This window comes from Myodes glareolus, chromosome 13 (assembly GCF_982192425.1).
Source record: "Myodes glareolus chromosome 13, mMyoGla1.1, whole genome shotgun sequence".
Taxonomy (NCBI): domain Eukaryota; kingdom Metazoa; phylum Chordata; class Mammalia; order Rodentia; family Cricetidae; genus Myodes; species Myodes glareolus.
This window is the reverse complement of record NC_142038.1, coordinates 3,167,909-3,184,918: the sequence shown is the minus strand read 5'-3', so window position 1 is coordinate 3,184,918 and position 17,010 is coordinate 3,167,909. Positions and strand designations below refer to the sequence as shown.

The following is a 17,010-nucleotide window of genomic DNA, read 5'->3' as shown; positions in this document are numbered from 1 at the left end:
CTCATACAAGCCAGACAGGAAGAAGGAAGGGAAGGGAATAAATACATGCCACAACTGCTAAAGTGGGGAGCTCAGTACTTTCAGGACCGTCACCTGAAGAGTAGACTCAGTGAGGCAGCACGCACACCACAGACTACCTGCAAAGGGGACTAGGAGTGCGGTTTATCAGCTCCTACACAGTGTGCTCCTCCCGCAGAACAAAGACTATATATAGTCTACCACCTCTACCACCTCGTAGGCATACACGCTTCCTTGATTTTGAGAAACTTTAAAACTGTGAACCTAAGTGCGTGTACATTTTCCTTTGGCAATTTTAGAAATATATTTAACCTTTAAGCTAATGACGTGGCGAAGTTAAGATTCCTTCGCTGTCGGGGTCAGGACATTGGGCACAATCTATTTACCACACATGTACATTTTCATGGGAGAGCTTTGACGTACTCTTTCCCGCATTCATTCAGGATGCTGCCTCGGTTTCCACAATCTTCCCAATCCTGTTGTGTAAAAGGGACTCAGTCAAGAGGCTTTTTTTTTTTATTTTACTTTCAATTATAATTTCCCATTTAGAGGTTAATTGGATGATAAGTAATGAATTCTGAGTTACTGTAATACTGCTATTTTTTTGTAAACTGTGTCTTGTTACTAAACATCGAGTACAAAAGAAGACATCTTAGTCTCATTTCGTGCCCAATAATAAAAGAGCTTATAAATAAGTATCAATCGCCATTTGTTCTGCAGCATTCCTTGGGAAAGTCTCCTGAAGAGTCTGAACTCAGATATGGAATCTGAGAACCTGCAACAGGGTAAGAAGCCATCAGACCTAACTATGACCTGTGTGCTGCACCGTGGTCAACAATAGCAAGGCAGTGAATGAGGACAGTTGCGGGGATGCAACCCGGATGTAGAGTGATTGCCTAACACTATTTCTGATTTTGAACTCATTTTTTACAATTTGTGTATATTCTTCCAGCTTTGTGCTCTTATGGGAAGCCCTGGTTTTAATAAGATATGCTGGGAATAAGAACTTCAAAGAGACACTGTTCACAACTGTTTAAAATGTCTTATAATATTACAATGAATTTTAATATTCCAATGTAATGAGAATATAAGTAATTCAAAATGATATAAAATGCTTTAAATTTTAAAAACCAACTGAACAATTGCAGCTATTCATTCAAATTTCTCATTTTAAGGCATTTCACTGAGACGAAAAAAATCAAGCATTCTTGCAATTTTTATATCTGTAACATCAAAACAATGATGTTTATTCCTCCAACACTGAAAAGTCAACTTTTTATTGTTGTAGTCTTCATATCTGCTATAAATTTGACTTCTCTAGAATGTCCATGATGATGATGCTTTCATAGTTGAGAATTAGTTTCTGAAATCCATGTTTTTGGTAAATCTGCTTATCTTTTCAAATGTAATTAATTGTCAATGATGATGGGCTATTCATTATACAATTCTAATATATTATCTGTGTGATTCAATGACTTGAGTTTTTTAGCCTCTAAGAAAAAAAATGGTCAAAAATACATTTTCTGAATCATCTAGCCTTCTAATTTCCCCCATAAATCTGGACTTATGGTGTTTCATTCTTAATTTCTATGTAGTAAATATAAGTTAGCTTAACAGCTAGGACTCCATAATAAATACAAGATACTTTAAAAGGGTGAATGAGAATTAAATAAATAGCTACAGCGTTATGTACAGCCAGAGGAAACCAAGGTGTGTTGAAAAGACCCTAGAGCCCAAAAATAGGATCTGTAACTACTGCCACAATGAAGTCTATGGGAATTGAAGAATAATTATATTCTATAATTATAGTATAGTAATTATATAATGAAATAAAAGTTTCTATATGTGAGAATGCCCATGATAAGGTGTGGCACTAAGCCAATTCGAAACACAGTGTAGGAGAAGAGGAAAAGAATGGTATACCATTTTCTTTCTTCTGGTCCCAATCTGCTCTGGCTTTTAAATCAAGACATCACAGAGCAAGAATGTTGTTTTGGGACACCTACAAAAGTCTTTCTCTGGAGAAGAGTATAATAAAAGAACATGTCTAGAGAGAGTAAAGGTGAAAATCAACCATAGGTCATGTGCTGATTTATAGAAAAACAACATATCATAATTGAAGAGATATTCAAGTAAAATCAAAACCATTTATTAAATTTTAGTGCCTTTCAGAAGGCAAAGTTAGCATTGAAAATTATGTTTTATATAACAGTAAAAATTTTCTATTAACTTTTATTCATGTACATTGTCAACACAGTGATAATGAATCATAACAAAGAAGAGTTAAAGATAAATAAAAGATAATACATTTTCTTGTGCAACTATTGATGAAAATTAATTGTACAAGACATCATTACCACAGAGTATGTTTTCTTGCATTCTAACTCATTTTTGGCACAATTTTATAGGGAAATTATTTTAAATGTTCTCATAATTTCATTCAACAACATTATACTTAATTATTACGTAAAATTCCATTTTGCCTCTATATTTCTGAATATTAGTTTCAAAAACATAAGGAATAACAAATCATTTCAGCACAAAGTTATTTTCACGAATATTACTACAGTATAATGAGATATTGCATTTCCTTACATTTCATGGTAGGTTTAATTTTTTAAGATTTATTTGTTTTAACTCTGTGTATGCGGGTATGTCCATGTGAAGGTATATGCGTGTGGGTGCAGATATCAGCAGAGCAGAAGAGGATGCCAGATCCCCTGGATCTGGATTTACAGGCAACTGTGGACTGCCTGGCATGGGTTCTGGAAACCAAACTTAATCCTTTGCAATAACATCAAGCATACTTAACCTCTGATCATTTTTTCCAGCCCTGGTGATCTGATTTTAATACCAAAAAGGAAAAATAACATTTCCTCCTTTTAATTAAGACACGGCAATTTTACACTGCTGGTGCTCAAATTTGCAGGGCTCTCTGAGATTAGTAACTTCAGTAATGTGTCTTGGAATCATGTCATGGAAAAAACAGAGTAGTTGGGCCTTTTCCTATTGACTCCCTTGCCCTGTGCCTTCTGCTGAACCTGAGCAACTCAACTTTCTCTCAAGGACTTCTATTTGCACAACAGTGCAATGTCCCAGTGTTGACTGGGAGAATTGTTAGGTACCTACACAGAGTTGGAGGCAAGCATGTTAACAACAGTTCTCTATTGATGCTGTGCAGTTTCCACCGCACTCCGTCGTGGGTGACACAAGCTTTACTGCAGTAAATTTGTGATTCATTTTTGCTTATTTAACTCAAATCCTCTTGATTGATTTTCCTTTTATTGTTATTATGTGTGAGATGTCACTTAAAACTTGCCAATCATCCTCGTTGTCTTCAGCTGTCAACTTGACTCCAACCCAGAACTGACTGAGCAGAGCAAAACCCCACACTGAAGAAATGCCTTGATGACGATGACCGTGATATGTGTGAAGGGTATTGTCTTAATTGCTCATTGAGGCAAGAGGGCCAGGCATGAAGCGCCTTCATAGTCAGGTGGGCTGGAGTTGTATGAAAGGTAGCTGTGGAAAACCAAGCCTCTAAGCAGCTCCTTCCATAGTTCTGTTTCAACCATCTGCCTCGAGTTCCCTTCTTGGCTTCCCTTGATGATGGACTGCAACCTGTAAGATGAAATAAACTTTTTCCTCACTTCATTGTTTTTGGTCATGCTTCATATCAAGGCAACGAACAGATTAGGAGATGGCCAGAGTCTTCAGTTGTAAAGGCTTTGTTCTTTAGATTACAATATGAAAATGATAATAAAGTAATCTTCTGGTAAATTAATAAAATGGTTGTTTTTTGATAGCTGTTCAATATTTCAATGCCTGTGTTTGTTTTGTTCACTTGTGACCAGCCATGCTAACATTGCTGAGGAGATCACAGTGTGATTAGGTTGGCAGTGTTCCAGTTTCAGTGAGGTATATCTACATTAGTTTAACTCAGTCTTCCACCAGCCTGTGAGGTAAGCTTTTAATTAGGAAAAAGATAATGCCAGGTTCTTCACCCTTACCATGTAAAACCTACAATATAAATGTCTCCCGTGTACAGGGTCTGAGGTGAGGTGAGGTGTGTGTGTGTGTGTGTGTGTGTGTGTGTGTGTGTGTGCAGTTTCTAGAACATAAGTTAGGAATATCTGGATGGATGAAGAACCATTCTGTAATCAGTGAACTGATGAGTAGAAACACAGAGTTAGCGAGGAGCCTTCGTTGTGTCTCATAGGGGGGTGTTGTTTTCTGTGCACAGAAATGGAGAATTAGGATGTGGGATATGAAATAATGTTCCCCTCGTTATTTACTGAGTCTTCCATGACTACTTGCTGGGGAAATTTCCATCTAAGGACTATATATCCTAACTCCTTTGCATCTGGGTGATTTATGTCTGCCTAGGACAGCCCATGCATATTTTCCAAGCATTCCCCCTTCCCTCCCCTTCCCTGTGTGCTGGCTGCAGACCAGCTGTGGAGGATGGCAGTGGTTCCGTCAGTACAGAAAGCTGAATGAGTGTTTTACAAAGGATACATCTCCACTCTCTGAGTATCACTGGCTCTGGACACATGCTAAATAATAAAACCTCAACTTTTAAGGGGCTGAGATTTTAAATCCCTTTAAAAGGCAGCCCCTGCACTGTGCTTTAATGCAGCAGGAAGTACCAGCTGTGACGGGCAAAAGGCAAATGGCTCGAATGCTGTCTCATTTCCCTCTTCTTAGAGGAAAATAGTCATGGCCAACCTAACTGGAAATAAAATTAAGGTTTAAAGTACCCTAAATCACACTGAGCACTTACAATGTAGCGGACTATTATCTACCTCTAGCTAAACCGTAACAAGTCAGTTATCCATAGAGCAGAAAAGCAGAAGAATTCGTGAGAAAAATTCTAACCGTGGTATTTAAGTATAGTTCATCCTTGCCTCAACTTTCAGGAAAGTCATGAATAATAAAGAGAAAGGATATTATATTTAAAGAAATGTATTTATATTGCCTATAAAATTACTTAAAATTCCTTGTGGTTTTCACATTCACTGGGAATGCAAAATTCAGAGACTAACGACTGTTCTTATCAAAGTACACAACACAGAAAGTCTTTAACCAAGTGCTTTAGTGGAATAGAAGGAAATTCTAGTTCATGGTTGCTTTTCATCTTGCAGTTTTGCTGTTATTCTCAGGGGGTACCCCACAAAGATAATTTGGCAGTTGTAGGATGGTCCTTCACTGCTGCACAGGGCAGTAAAGTTGATACACTCTTACCTCCTCCCTTTGGAATGCCAGCTTTGCTACCTGGGCATTTGCACTACTTTCAGCCAGAGATTCATATTCCATTTTCTGCAGTCAACCAGCACCCATAGACAACAGCATACTTCCTCTCTGTCAGCTAACATAACCTCAACGTTGAGGGTTGATTCAGTCCTTTTGTCCCCTGTGACCATTACCACCTTATTTCTTCTTTTTAAAAGTTTATTAGATTTTTTAAAAATACCAATCCAAGTTCCCACTCCCTTCCCTCCTGCCATTCTCTCCACACACCCTCCCATCCCACCCCCATCCAGTCCTCAGAGAGGGTAAGGCACATCGCTTTGTGGAAGGTCCAAGGCCCTCTCCACTGTATCTAGGCTGAGCAGGTATACAACCAAAGAGAATAGGATCCCAAAAGCCAGTACTTTCACTGAAGCTTTTCTCAGTAGCAGAAACATGCCTTGTTCAGACTTACTGAATCTCTGGTTTTAGGTTACACTTCTGAAGACGAAATCTATTCTGCTTATCCAGAAAGATATTGTTGTCATCAAATATGGGCCCATTTTATTTATGCATAACTATGGCCTTTGGAGATTTTTTTCTGGCTCATAGATGGTCTTCATTGCTACCTCAGAGGGTCTTCAGTCATTAGAAATCTTACTTCTGTCCCCTTCCCAGTTCCTCTGCAGTCATTGATAATTCCAAACTCCCCCCGACCCCTATTAAGGAATCTTCAAACTTCAGGATCTCTGTTCCTTAAACATGAATATTAAGTGACAGACTGAAGAAGAGCAAACCTCAGATGCCATTAGAAGAATAAAACTTGTATAACACAATAGCTTCCTGTGCATGGCCATGCCATGTGATGCATACACTGGGTCCTCAGACATTTGTTACCATCGTTTACCATTTACTGGATCAGATACAAAATGCTAGTTGTATATAGCAATAGCACAGATCAAGGGGTCTGGTACATACACTAGCACGGCGGTGTTCAAAATGTGTTGTATATGTGCATTTCTTTCTTTAAAAGGCTGTAACAAAAGACCAATAGAATACACAGGCAATGTAATAGTAAAAAACAAACAAACAAACAAACTAAAGACAATTCCACGTGTCCTGCAAAATGGCTCTACAAGTAAAGACACTTATCACAAAGCCTATATCAGAGTTGACTGAGATCAATCCCCAAGAGCCACATGTTGGCAGGAGAGAACTGACTGTTGTAAGTTGTCCAATGTCACCACGAGTGTGCTTAGAATGCATATGCCCACACACCCACACATTACAATGTATACATTTAAAGATGAAATTGTTTTAAAATCCAGTCTTATGTTCAGAGAATATGTGTGTGGGAATGGAGAAAAGGTAAGAAAGATTAACGGGCAGTATTTCAGGACACAGACTAAATTTAGGCACAACTTTAAATGAACCAACAGATCACACAATCTCTTTGTGATATTACCTTATTTGTTTTTTCTCTTTGTAAATTTCATACATGCATAATATATATCAAAATCTGCCCACACTTCATCCCCCTCTCCAATTCCATGTAGGCCCCTCCATCACATCACCCTGACCAAGGCTGAGAGTGGCACAAATCTATGGATCTTAACATCAATATTTTGAAGGCAAGTAGACAACATGGCTATTTAGAAATACAGCTTCAGTAGTTTCTCTCCTGAAATTTATGAATTCTCTAGCCATGTTTTTAAAGCCATGTTTTTAAAGTGTTGGTATTATTTGGCAAGAATTCCTTCCTGGGGGACAGGCCTCAAATTAAATGAAGAGAACATTTGAATATTTGGGTACTCCACATTCAGTTGTACCACCAATGAACACATCTTGACTTGTAGTATGTGGGCTCCTAGGGTCTACCACTGGACAATAAAATGGCTTTTTCCCTCAACAGCATATATAGAAACTTCTAGCACAGTAAAATATAGCCAACAGTGAAAGTTGGCCAGTACAATCAAAACAGAATTCTTTATATTCTGCCATTAGAGTATATGATGTCTTCAGCAGAAGAATCTGTCCATTTGTTAAGGTGAACTACCGAAAGCAATGACAAGATCTGGGGTTGTTTTGCGTACCTCAGTGCTATATCTGACCAATAAGACATAGAGAAGGAACACTTACCTGGCACTGAGATTTTCTCTTCAAAGTCATATCTTTTGGGAACCCTACTTTTTTTTTGCTAATGTGAGTATACTTCTGTTCTAACTCCTTTTTTAAAAATGTTTTTTAATTATCCTGCATAAGAGACACAACCAGAAAGCTGCCCTTGGCTCCAATGATGTGTTACGGAACCCCTCCCCCTTTTAAACTTTCTCAAGTCTTAGGTGGAAACTTGAGAGTCAAATGTAGCCAGACACTTTTCTAATACATATGCATATATTAATATACATATATCATTTTAAATATATTCTGATCATTCTGTACAGTGTTAACACGCTTTCTTAAAAACCCACGGTCATCTGCCTAGAAATAGCACTGTCAACAGTAAATGGGGCCCTACCACATAAATCAGTAACCAAAAAAACAACCCATAGCCACACCCATGAGCCAATTTGTTGGTGAAATTTTCTCATTTAAGGTTCCCCATTCCAAGGTAATTCAGGTTTGTGACAAGTTGGTGAATCGACTTGTGTCATATTAGAGTCATATGATAAATCTATTTATATTTTCTAGAAATCTGCAGACTTATTTCCAGAATGGCTACTCAAGTATACATTTCCACCATTAGCATTTATGGCTTCACATTCCAACATCCAGATTAGCTTTGTTATAATTTGTATTTCTGATGATGAAATTTCCAACTAGGTTGAAAGGGAACATTAAAATAATGTATGGATTCCTATTTTTTTAAATAGAAATACATAAAGATTGAAAGAGGAAACATTTCCACAGGGCTTTGCATCTTCAAAGTGCTAAGTAAACACAGAAGAAAGCTTGGTTACTGTCTTAAGCAGCAACATTAGTATAGGTAAGAATCTAAGTTAAACACAGTTGGTTTGAAAAAACTCTGGAAGGAATAGTTAATAAAAAGCATAAAAAGCCTCATAATGTAAATTTGTAATATTATAGAAGCTAAAAAGGGAAAGATAATTATACATGACATTATCAGAAAAATATACTTTCTTCCAGGACGTGAGCAAATTTGTCATGTCATGGCTACTTGTGCCCAAGAACACCCAGAAGACTTCTTAAGTCAGGTGATCCTGAAGGCTGTATAAAGAAGGCTGTGTCTACGCATGGCCAGGCCACTTGCATTGTTAACTTGCAGATGTATAGGAGTCTATACCATCTGGAGTATCTGTTTCTTCTTAGTCACCAGATTAGAAAAATACTGAGAAAATAGGTGTTATTATAGTGAAAGACATCAAAAAGTTTTTTAAAAAGCAAGAGGAAAAGCATAGGAATTAGGATATATGAGCATAGAAATTACCTTCGTTAATTTATGTGAAAAGAATTATAAATAATTTATCATTTTGTTATAGTTTAATAAAATGTAGTAGTTTCACCTCTTTCCAACATTTTTGAAGATTTTGTAATTTGTAGCTATACAAAGACACTAATTGCAGATACTGAGCATACATAAAGAACAATTGTGTCAAAACATGTTTATTCTTATTTATTCAGTCATGATAGCATGTTACTGGTGAGTGTCTAAGATTAATTTGAAAATATTAATCAAATAACTTTCTAAACATAAATTATTGTGCTTAAGTCTGGAAATTATATAATAAAAGCACAGAAGTAGGCTAGCCATACATTTAAGCATCTCCTCATATAAGTAAAAAAGCATCAGCAAATATAACCCCACTTGAATTTCAACAATAGATTAATTGGATGTTCAAAGAGTACAAAAAATGTGAAATAGCTTTTTATTAACAAACTAATTTGTAAAAACATCCATAAGATCCAAGAAGCAAACACACAACCAAAATCTCTGTCTTATTCCATTTATTATTAAGAATCATATATACAACATTTGCTTCTTAAGTTGCATTTGTTATTAAATGATTGTCCTATACTCTTGAATGTAGATTGACAAGCTATGCTACAGTAACCAGGGCTTGAATAAATAATAAATAAATGAAAATCTGACAACCTTCCATTTCTTAAAATTATTGCATTGAAAAAAAAAGAAAAAACTAGCTTCAGGATAGTTCGCTTATTGTGGTGTTTCTTCCTTTTCAGTTGGTTTCTGTTTCCCTGCCAGAGTCACTATTAAGCAGATTACAAGCTGCACTCGAAACAACACATATTTTTGTAAGCTACTTCTTCATACAAAATGAATGCACTGACTTCAAGAAAAAAATAAAGATATTCCTGTGTCTTTTATATTACAAGAAAATATTCTATCTTGCTAAAAATATGTGATGTGTTAAAAAGCTATAACAGCACTGAGATATGTTCTTTAAAAACCTTTCATACTGCTAGCCTTACTTAGATTCAGGTAGCAGGGAATAGTCTGAGTATTGACTCACAATCAAGATTCTCTCTTGCTGAAAACTGAATAAAACAAAGCCAAAGTTAATATGCTGCAGGGGAATGCTTCAGAAAATTTGAATTATGTAGGCATTGCACAGTGGTGATTCATTAGAAACAAATTAGATCAATTATTTACAAATTTAAATCTTATATAAGCTGTCAGATTGATTAGTGCTGTTGAAATTATATACAAGAATAATTCTAGATGGCTCTCAAAATCCCAATGTTAATCATTCAGTATAAGTCAACTCTAGCAATGTGGTCTATGCACCATGACCTGTTGTAGGCAGCTGCTTGCTCATTTCCCAGCAAACACACTTGAAATAACCACACAGAAACTATATTATTTAAATCACTGCTTGTCCAATCATTTAAGTGTATTGCTAGCTAGCTCTTACATCTAGAATTAACTCATTTCTTTTAGTTTATATTTTACTGTGAGGCTCGTGGCCTGCTGGCAAGTTTCCAGCTGGCAGCTTGCGTCTTTCCCCTCTGGTAGCGACACGGTATCTCCTTGACTCTGCTTCCTTTCTCCCAGCATTCAGTTTAGTTTTCCTTGCCTAGCTCTGCTATAGGCTCAAATCAGTTTCTTTATTCATTAACTAATAAAAGAAACACATATACAGAAGGACCTCTCACACTAATGACCTACAGTCTACACTATAGCTACTATCATTGAGGGGGAAGGTCAACAATGCATTGAAAATAAGACATGGAGAACTTTATATCTCTTATTTTGCTGTTCTGTCAATCTCAGGAGCTGCAGAAAAAATCTGGCATTAGAGAAAATAGAACTATATAACTAAGATATGTTCTAATATATTTACATATTAATGTTATCTCCTGTTTTGCTGGTTTGCTTTGTATGTCCTGAGAGTCATATTCTTTTCTTGGCACTTATAAATCTTTAATCCAAAATCAAGCAAATTATTGCAATTTGTCTCATCTTCCTTTAGTGGTTTAAAGTCTGAAAGGATACCATGTCAAAGAATGGCTTTTGACAACACAGGAAGAAAGCAATACAAAAATTTTGTCATGATATGGATTTATTAGATACATACCTTAGGACCATATGATGACATTAATGAACATTTTAATTATGTCAGAGCCACAGAATTCCTAGAAGTGGGAGTAATGAAAAGACAGCTCAGGAATTCACAGTGGATTGTACTACTTATCTAAAAGAAATAGACAGACACCCATATGAAATCAAGGAGCTCTGTAGCATCAGGGGACAACGGAGAGGAAGTGTCCTCAATTCCTTGATCTGGAGCACATTTTGAAGTACAAGAGACAGTGAAAGTAAGCCTTTCTTTTCAAATTCTTATTTGGACAAATTTATAATTATTTTCTGTATTTGTGTATGTCAAATGAACAGAGGAGTAGAGGCAATTGTTTCAATCATGGGAATTGTATACTGTTTGAAGAGAATGTGTGCAAGAACTTAAAAGAGGAAATGAGTATATAACTTGCTCTTCAATATGGTGCTATTTGTAGAGTAAAGTAACTAAATATGACTCTTAAAAGGATCTATTTATACACTGACCTTCCTATTTCTTATACTTTGAAGTATTATTCATTCTATTTTTAAAAATTTGCTTTTAAGTATTTTGAGTCATGGCAGATAAATTTGTAACTGAAAATGTCTGAGCGTGATCACAGAGACTGAGACAGCTTGGAACTCCTTTGTGCTAGCTAGCATGTGTTGTTTTTCTCTGCACCCTAAAATTTACCCTTTCATCTCATAAAGTTAATAAATGTTACACTGACATTTTGATGAGTAGCTGGCACTCTTTGGATAACAAAAAGCAGCCTCTCCATTGTAAACTGGGTTGTGATTCTGCAGCCTAAGAAAAGATGAAGACACATTCCCTTCTGCATAATAACTAACGTCCAGTCTGTTCAAATGCAGTCCTTACACAAATACCTGTGAAGGGAGTAAATTGCTGTTATAATTACTTACAACTTCTATCAACATTTTAATGAAAAAGTAAAGCCTGTGAAATTTTGTACATGACTGCACATCTATATCTTATAATTTAAAATATTAACTAATACTACAAGAAATTTTAATATAATTATTATATTTACTCTTTCAGAATTTCACTCATGTTTATAGTATATTTTGATCATACTCACCTCTAACTCCCATCCTCCTACTTGTCCTGGGCCCCACCAATACCATGTCACCCTGCTAACTTCTCATAATCTTCTTTTTTATTTCTTATTAATCCATTGAGTCTAGTTACTGCTGCATATGAATCAGTGGGTGTAGGGTTATCCACTGAGCATGGAAACCCTATCAGAGACTCAAAAGTTAAAAAAATAAATTGTATCAAATGCTCAAAACTTAGGGAATATATAACACAAACATCTAGGGATTGGATTGACTGCTGTTATATTTTAATTCAAGACATGTCTGCTTTTTTTTCCAAAAGGAAGTGCTAAGTAGAAAAAAATTACTTGATTTTTAAATTATAATTGCTAGAGTATTTTCATCGATTTTTCCATATATTATATATTTCTATAGATGGAAAAATACTAGCTGGAATGCTGTTACATATCAAATCAAAGAGATGATGAAGCTAATAATGCCTATTAATGATGATGATGGTACTTCCTCTTCTTAGGTCAATTGTCATTTCCTCAAAGTGATGTGTGTGTGCCACTTTCCAATAATTAAATAAAACCCTAAAGTATTTTTCAGAGTTAATATACTGATTTTTTTGTCACACACACAAAAAATATACTTGCTACAGAAACACATTCTCTACGCAGACTCTGGATTCATTATAGTCTACATGGACTAAACTCATTGTCTGGCAGAAAAGGGCTGACAATTAAAATGATCAGTAAATCTGTACCAAGAATTTAAGAGATCCAATTTTCTGAGAAACCACCACACTGATTTTCAGAGTGGTTGTACAAGTTTGCATTCTCAACAGCAATGGAAGAGTGTTCCCTTTACTCTGCATCCTCTCCATCATAAACTAACATTGGTGAGTTTGATCTTAGCCATTTTGACAGGTGTAAGATGGTATCTCAGAGTCGTTTTGATTTGTATTTCTCTGATGGCTAAGGATATTGAACATTTCCTTAAATGTGTTTCAGCCATTTGAGATTCTTCTGTTGAGAATTCTGTTTAGGTCTGTACCACATTTTTAAATTATCACTCTTAGGCACATACCCAAAGGATACTCAGTCATACTAGAAGGACATTTGTTCAGCTATGTACAGAGCACCATTATTTGTAATAGCCAGAACCTGCAAACAATCTAGAGTTCCCTCAACTAAAGAATGGATAAAGAAAATGTAGTACATTTACACAAAGAAGTACTACTCAGAGGTTAAAAAAAAATGATATTTTGAAATTTGCATGTGAATGGTTGGAACTAGAAAAAAAAACATTCTGAGTGAGTTAAACCAGACCCAGAAAGATGAGCATGGTGTGTACTCACTCATAAGTGGATACAGTTGCAAAACAAAGGAAAACGAGCCTATAGTCCATGACTCCAGAGAAGTTCAGCAACAGGAAAAACCCTAAGAAAAGCATACATAGATTTCTCTGGGAAAGGGAAATAGAGAAAATCTCCTGACAAAATTAGCAGCATGGGGGTGGGGGCAGAAGGAAGGGTAGAAGGGGAAGATGAAGGGAGAAGGGGAAGGGAAGAACTTGAGGGAATGGATAGTCAAGATGGGGGAAGGGCAGAAAAGGGGAACAAGGAAAGAGATATCTTGATTGAGGGAGCCATTATGGTGGTAGTAAGAAACCTGGCACTAGAGGAATTCCCAGGAATCCAATAAGGATGATCCCAGCTAAGATCATAAGCGATATTGCAGAGAGTGCCATTCTGAACTAACCCTGTAGTCAGGTTGATGACTACCTTAGATATCACCATAGCACCTTCATCTAGCAACTGATAAAAGTAGAGGCAGAGAGCCACAGTGGAGCACTGGGCTGAACTCCCAAAGTCCAGTCAAAGAATGAAATGAGTGAGAATATGAGCAAAGAGATCAAGATCATGATGGGGTTACCCACTGATACAGCCTACCTGAGCTAATGGTAGCCCATCAACTCAAGCCAGACAGGGAAGGAACCAGCATAGGACCAAACTAGACCTTCTAAATGTGGGTTACAGTTGTGTGGCTGAGGCAGACTGCAGGGCCTCTGGAAGTGGGATCAGAATTTATCCCTACTGCTTGAACTGGCTTTTTGGAACCCATTCTCTTTTGGGGGATGCCTTGTTCAGCCTAGATAGAGTAGTGAAGTACTTGGGACCTTCCTTAAAGCAATGTGCCTTACCCTCACTGAGGGGTGGATAGGGAATGGGTTGAGTGGGGAAAGGTGGAGGGAATGGGAGAAGAGGAGGGAGTGAGAACTGGAATTGGTATGTAAAATGAAAAATAATTAAAAAATAATAAAATTAAAAAAAGAAAAAGAAATTTCAAAAGAAAAAAGAATTTAAGAGACACCTCACAATGTGTCCACTCTATCTCTGAGTTAGCAGATAACTCTCTGATAATCAAGATCAGGCCCAGAAAGAAATTATGTATGAGCTGAAAGCTTGATATATTCAATTATTCAGAATTTTTAAGCTACCATGAACCAAAAATAGCAGCATAACTAAATAAAGGAGAAATAGCTTTGAGATAAGGGAAGAAGATTGTGTTCAGTTCCAACTGAGATTTTTCAAGCCCAACTCACAGTAATACAGTTTCAAAGCAGGTTCCCCCTCCACACACAAACATACAGCATTGTCTACCAGACACAGACATAAAACAAAGTTTTTACAATACAATATTCATAGGAGCAGAAAGAAGATCACACGTAGACAGTAGAAGCCCTTTCTCTCAGTGAAGGCAGGCAGAAGACATAGAAAAAATGTTCCTGCAGATGCTGTGTATTCTCAGGACAGATCCTGAGCTGCAGAGAACACAGGATGTCTGTATGTTTACATTTCTAATGGCATGTTCCATAGTGTATATAGAGTCTAGAGAGTGGCCAACACTTTGTGAAGTAGTTTGTGTTGAACAGTCATTAGTTTATTCGATGCATACTCACCAAGAGGCTGTTACATGAAACAGATTCCCAGTAGAGAATGAATATCATTAGTTATTACACTGCCTATTTCTGTGGAACTTATATTTCAGTGCCTGTGTGTGTGTGTGTGTGTGTGTGTGTATGCATGTGTGTATGTGAAGAGGCTGTAAGGAGCAAAAAATTACAAGTAAATATGTATTATAACAGACAGTGAAATTGACTAATACCAAAATGGAAAAGTGTTTAGATGTGGGAACTGTTCATGTGTTTCAGATTTTAGAGAAAGTGATATAGGATGTTTGTCTGCATATATGGTGCTTTTATTGGTTAATGGATAAAGCTGATTTGGCCTATGACAAGTCAGAATATAACCATTCAGGAAGAGATATAGAGAGAGAATAGGCAGAGTCAGAGAGACACCATGTAGTTGCCAAAGTAGAAAGGCACACCTGAAATTTATTAGTAGGCTACAACCATGTGGTAATACACAGATTAACAGAAATGGGTTAATTTAAGATGTAAGAATTAGTTAATAAGAAGCCTGAGCTACTAGACCAAGCAGAGTTGTAATTAAAATAGTTTCTGTGTAATTATTCAGATCTGGGCAACTGGCAATGAAAACTGGTCTCTACTTACATAATGGCTCCAACATTAAGCAACTGCATTCACATAAAACCTGAGAAAGCTTGAGAAGAAATTCTAGACATAAAGGAACAGAGTTAAGACCAGCTTCTTGGCAGCAGTATTTTCTCAGGTGCCTACTGTTTGTTAGATGCATGCAGAGGTATGGCTTTTTTAAGAGAAAGCTTCCTGAGCCAACATTAGCAGCAAAAACAGCATGGCTTCTTTATAAAATGGAGGCTTCCAGGTTTGTGCTGGCAGCAAAAACTCTGAATCTTTGAGGAGGCAGATCACTTGAATGGGGTTTCCAAGCAGCCTGCTACAACCTAGGTGCCCCTCCATAGAAGAACGGTTAAAGAAGGTGTGGAACATATACACATTGGAGTTTTACTCAGCAGTAAAAAACAATGACATCTTGAATTTTGCATGCAAATGTATGGACATAGAAAACGCTTTACTGAGTGAGGTAACCCAGACCCAAAAAGAGGAATATGGTATGTACTCACTCATAAGTGGATTCTAGACATAATTAAAGGACTTTGAGCCTATAACTCTTGATCCTAGAGAAGCTAAATAAGAAGGTGAACCTAAATAAAATCATGTAGTTATCTTCCTGGATATTGGAAGTGAACAAGATTGCCAGGCAAAACTTGGGTGAATGGGGGGATGGGGGTTAGCTGCAAGGGGAGATGTGTAGAAAGAAGGGAGAAGGGGAGAATTTGGGAAAGCTTTGGAGAATGGGATGGGTGGGATAGAGAAACAGTGGATATGGGAGCAGGGAAGTAAATATCTTAATTAAGGGAGACATTTTAGGGTTTGCAAGAGATTTGATTCTAGAGGGGTTCCCAGTTCCAAGCAGAGGTCCCTAGATAGTTAGATTTTCTAAATGTACAGATATTCATTTCAAATAGATAGGTATTCTTCAACCCTTTCAAAGACATATAAAATATAGCATTTAAAATGTTTTAAGAACTTAAACTTTTCTCAACAGCGAGACATGTCTCTTGCAGCATCAATCTACTTCAAGAGGTTGATGGGCATTTAAGAAACTCGTTGTGAAATTTCTTTCAATTTGGCAAGGCTAGTCATTTGAGAAAAAAACTCTTCTTGCCTTGACTGTTCTGTGCTATGTTGTATGAACTGGCCATGCAGGACCCACAGAAATGTGACTGTTGTACTTTTCAAAAGACAGAAGAGTCCTTTAGGGTTTGTGATTCAGAGAAAAAACAACCAGGAATTCTGCAGGACACAGAAAATAGCAACTGATGAATTTTGATAATGTAGGTGAAACAGTCTTTCAAATTTTCTGCTTCATAGAAAAGTCTTTCAGATACTATGGACCTGTAGGCTGTGTATGAACACCCAACATTACAAAATAACTTTGGGTGACAGGCCAGGCAACGATATGTCTCTGTCAATTCTAGAACTTTGGAAGTTGCTTACAATGCACTTCCTGTTTACTAAGGTAATGTTATATTCTAAGGTCTTTGGAGAGTTGAAGACAGATAGTTATAGTTTTCCTTAGTTATGATAAAAGATAAATCAAATACAAAACTTTAGATTTACAAAGATAGTTTAGATGATATTTTCCTTAACTTTCCAAA

General features: G+C 36.7%; 1 protein-coding gene across 4 annotated transcripts in view; it reads right to left on the bottom strand.

The window, feature by feature from the left end:
• Positions 1–2,221: 2,221 nt before the first annotated feature.
• LOC125390434 (uncharacterized) overlaps positions 2,222–17,010 on the bottom strand; it is a 53,500-nt gene continuing 38,711 nt past the window's right edge. For 2 of the 4 annotated variants that reach the window (XM_087895890.1, XM_087895888.1), the window contains exon 4: positions 2,222–3,639. In XM_087895890.1, the coding sequence (XP_087752016.1) occupies positions 3,471–3,639 (169 nt within the window). In that variant the 3' untranslated portion in view covers positions 2,222–3,470. The remainder of the gene's footprint in view (positions 3,640–17,010) is intronic. The other 2 variants (XM_087895887.1, XM_087895889.1) reach the window with 1 other exon arrangement.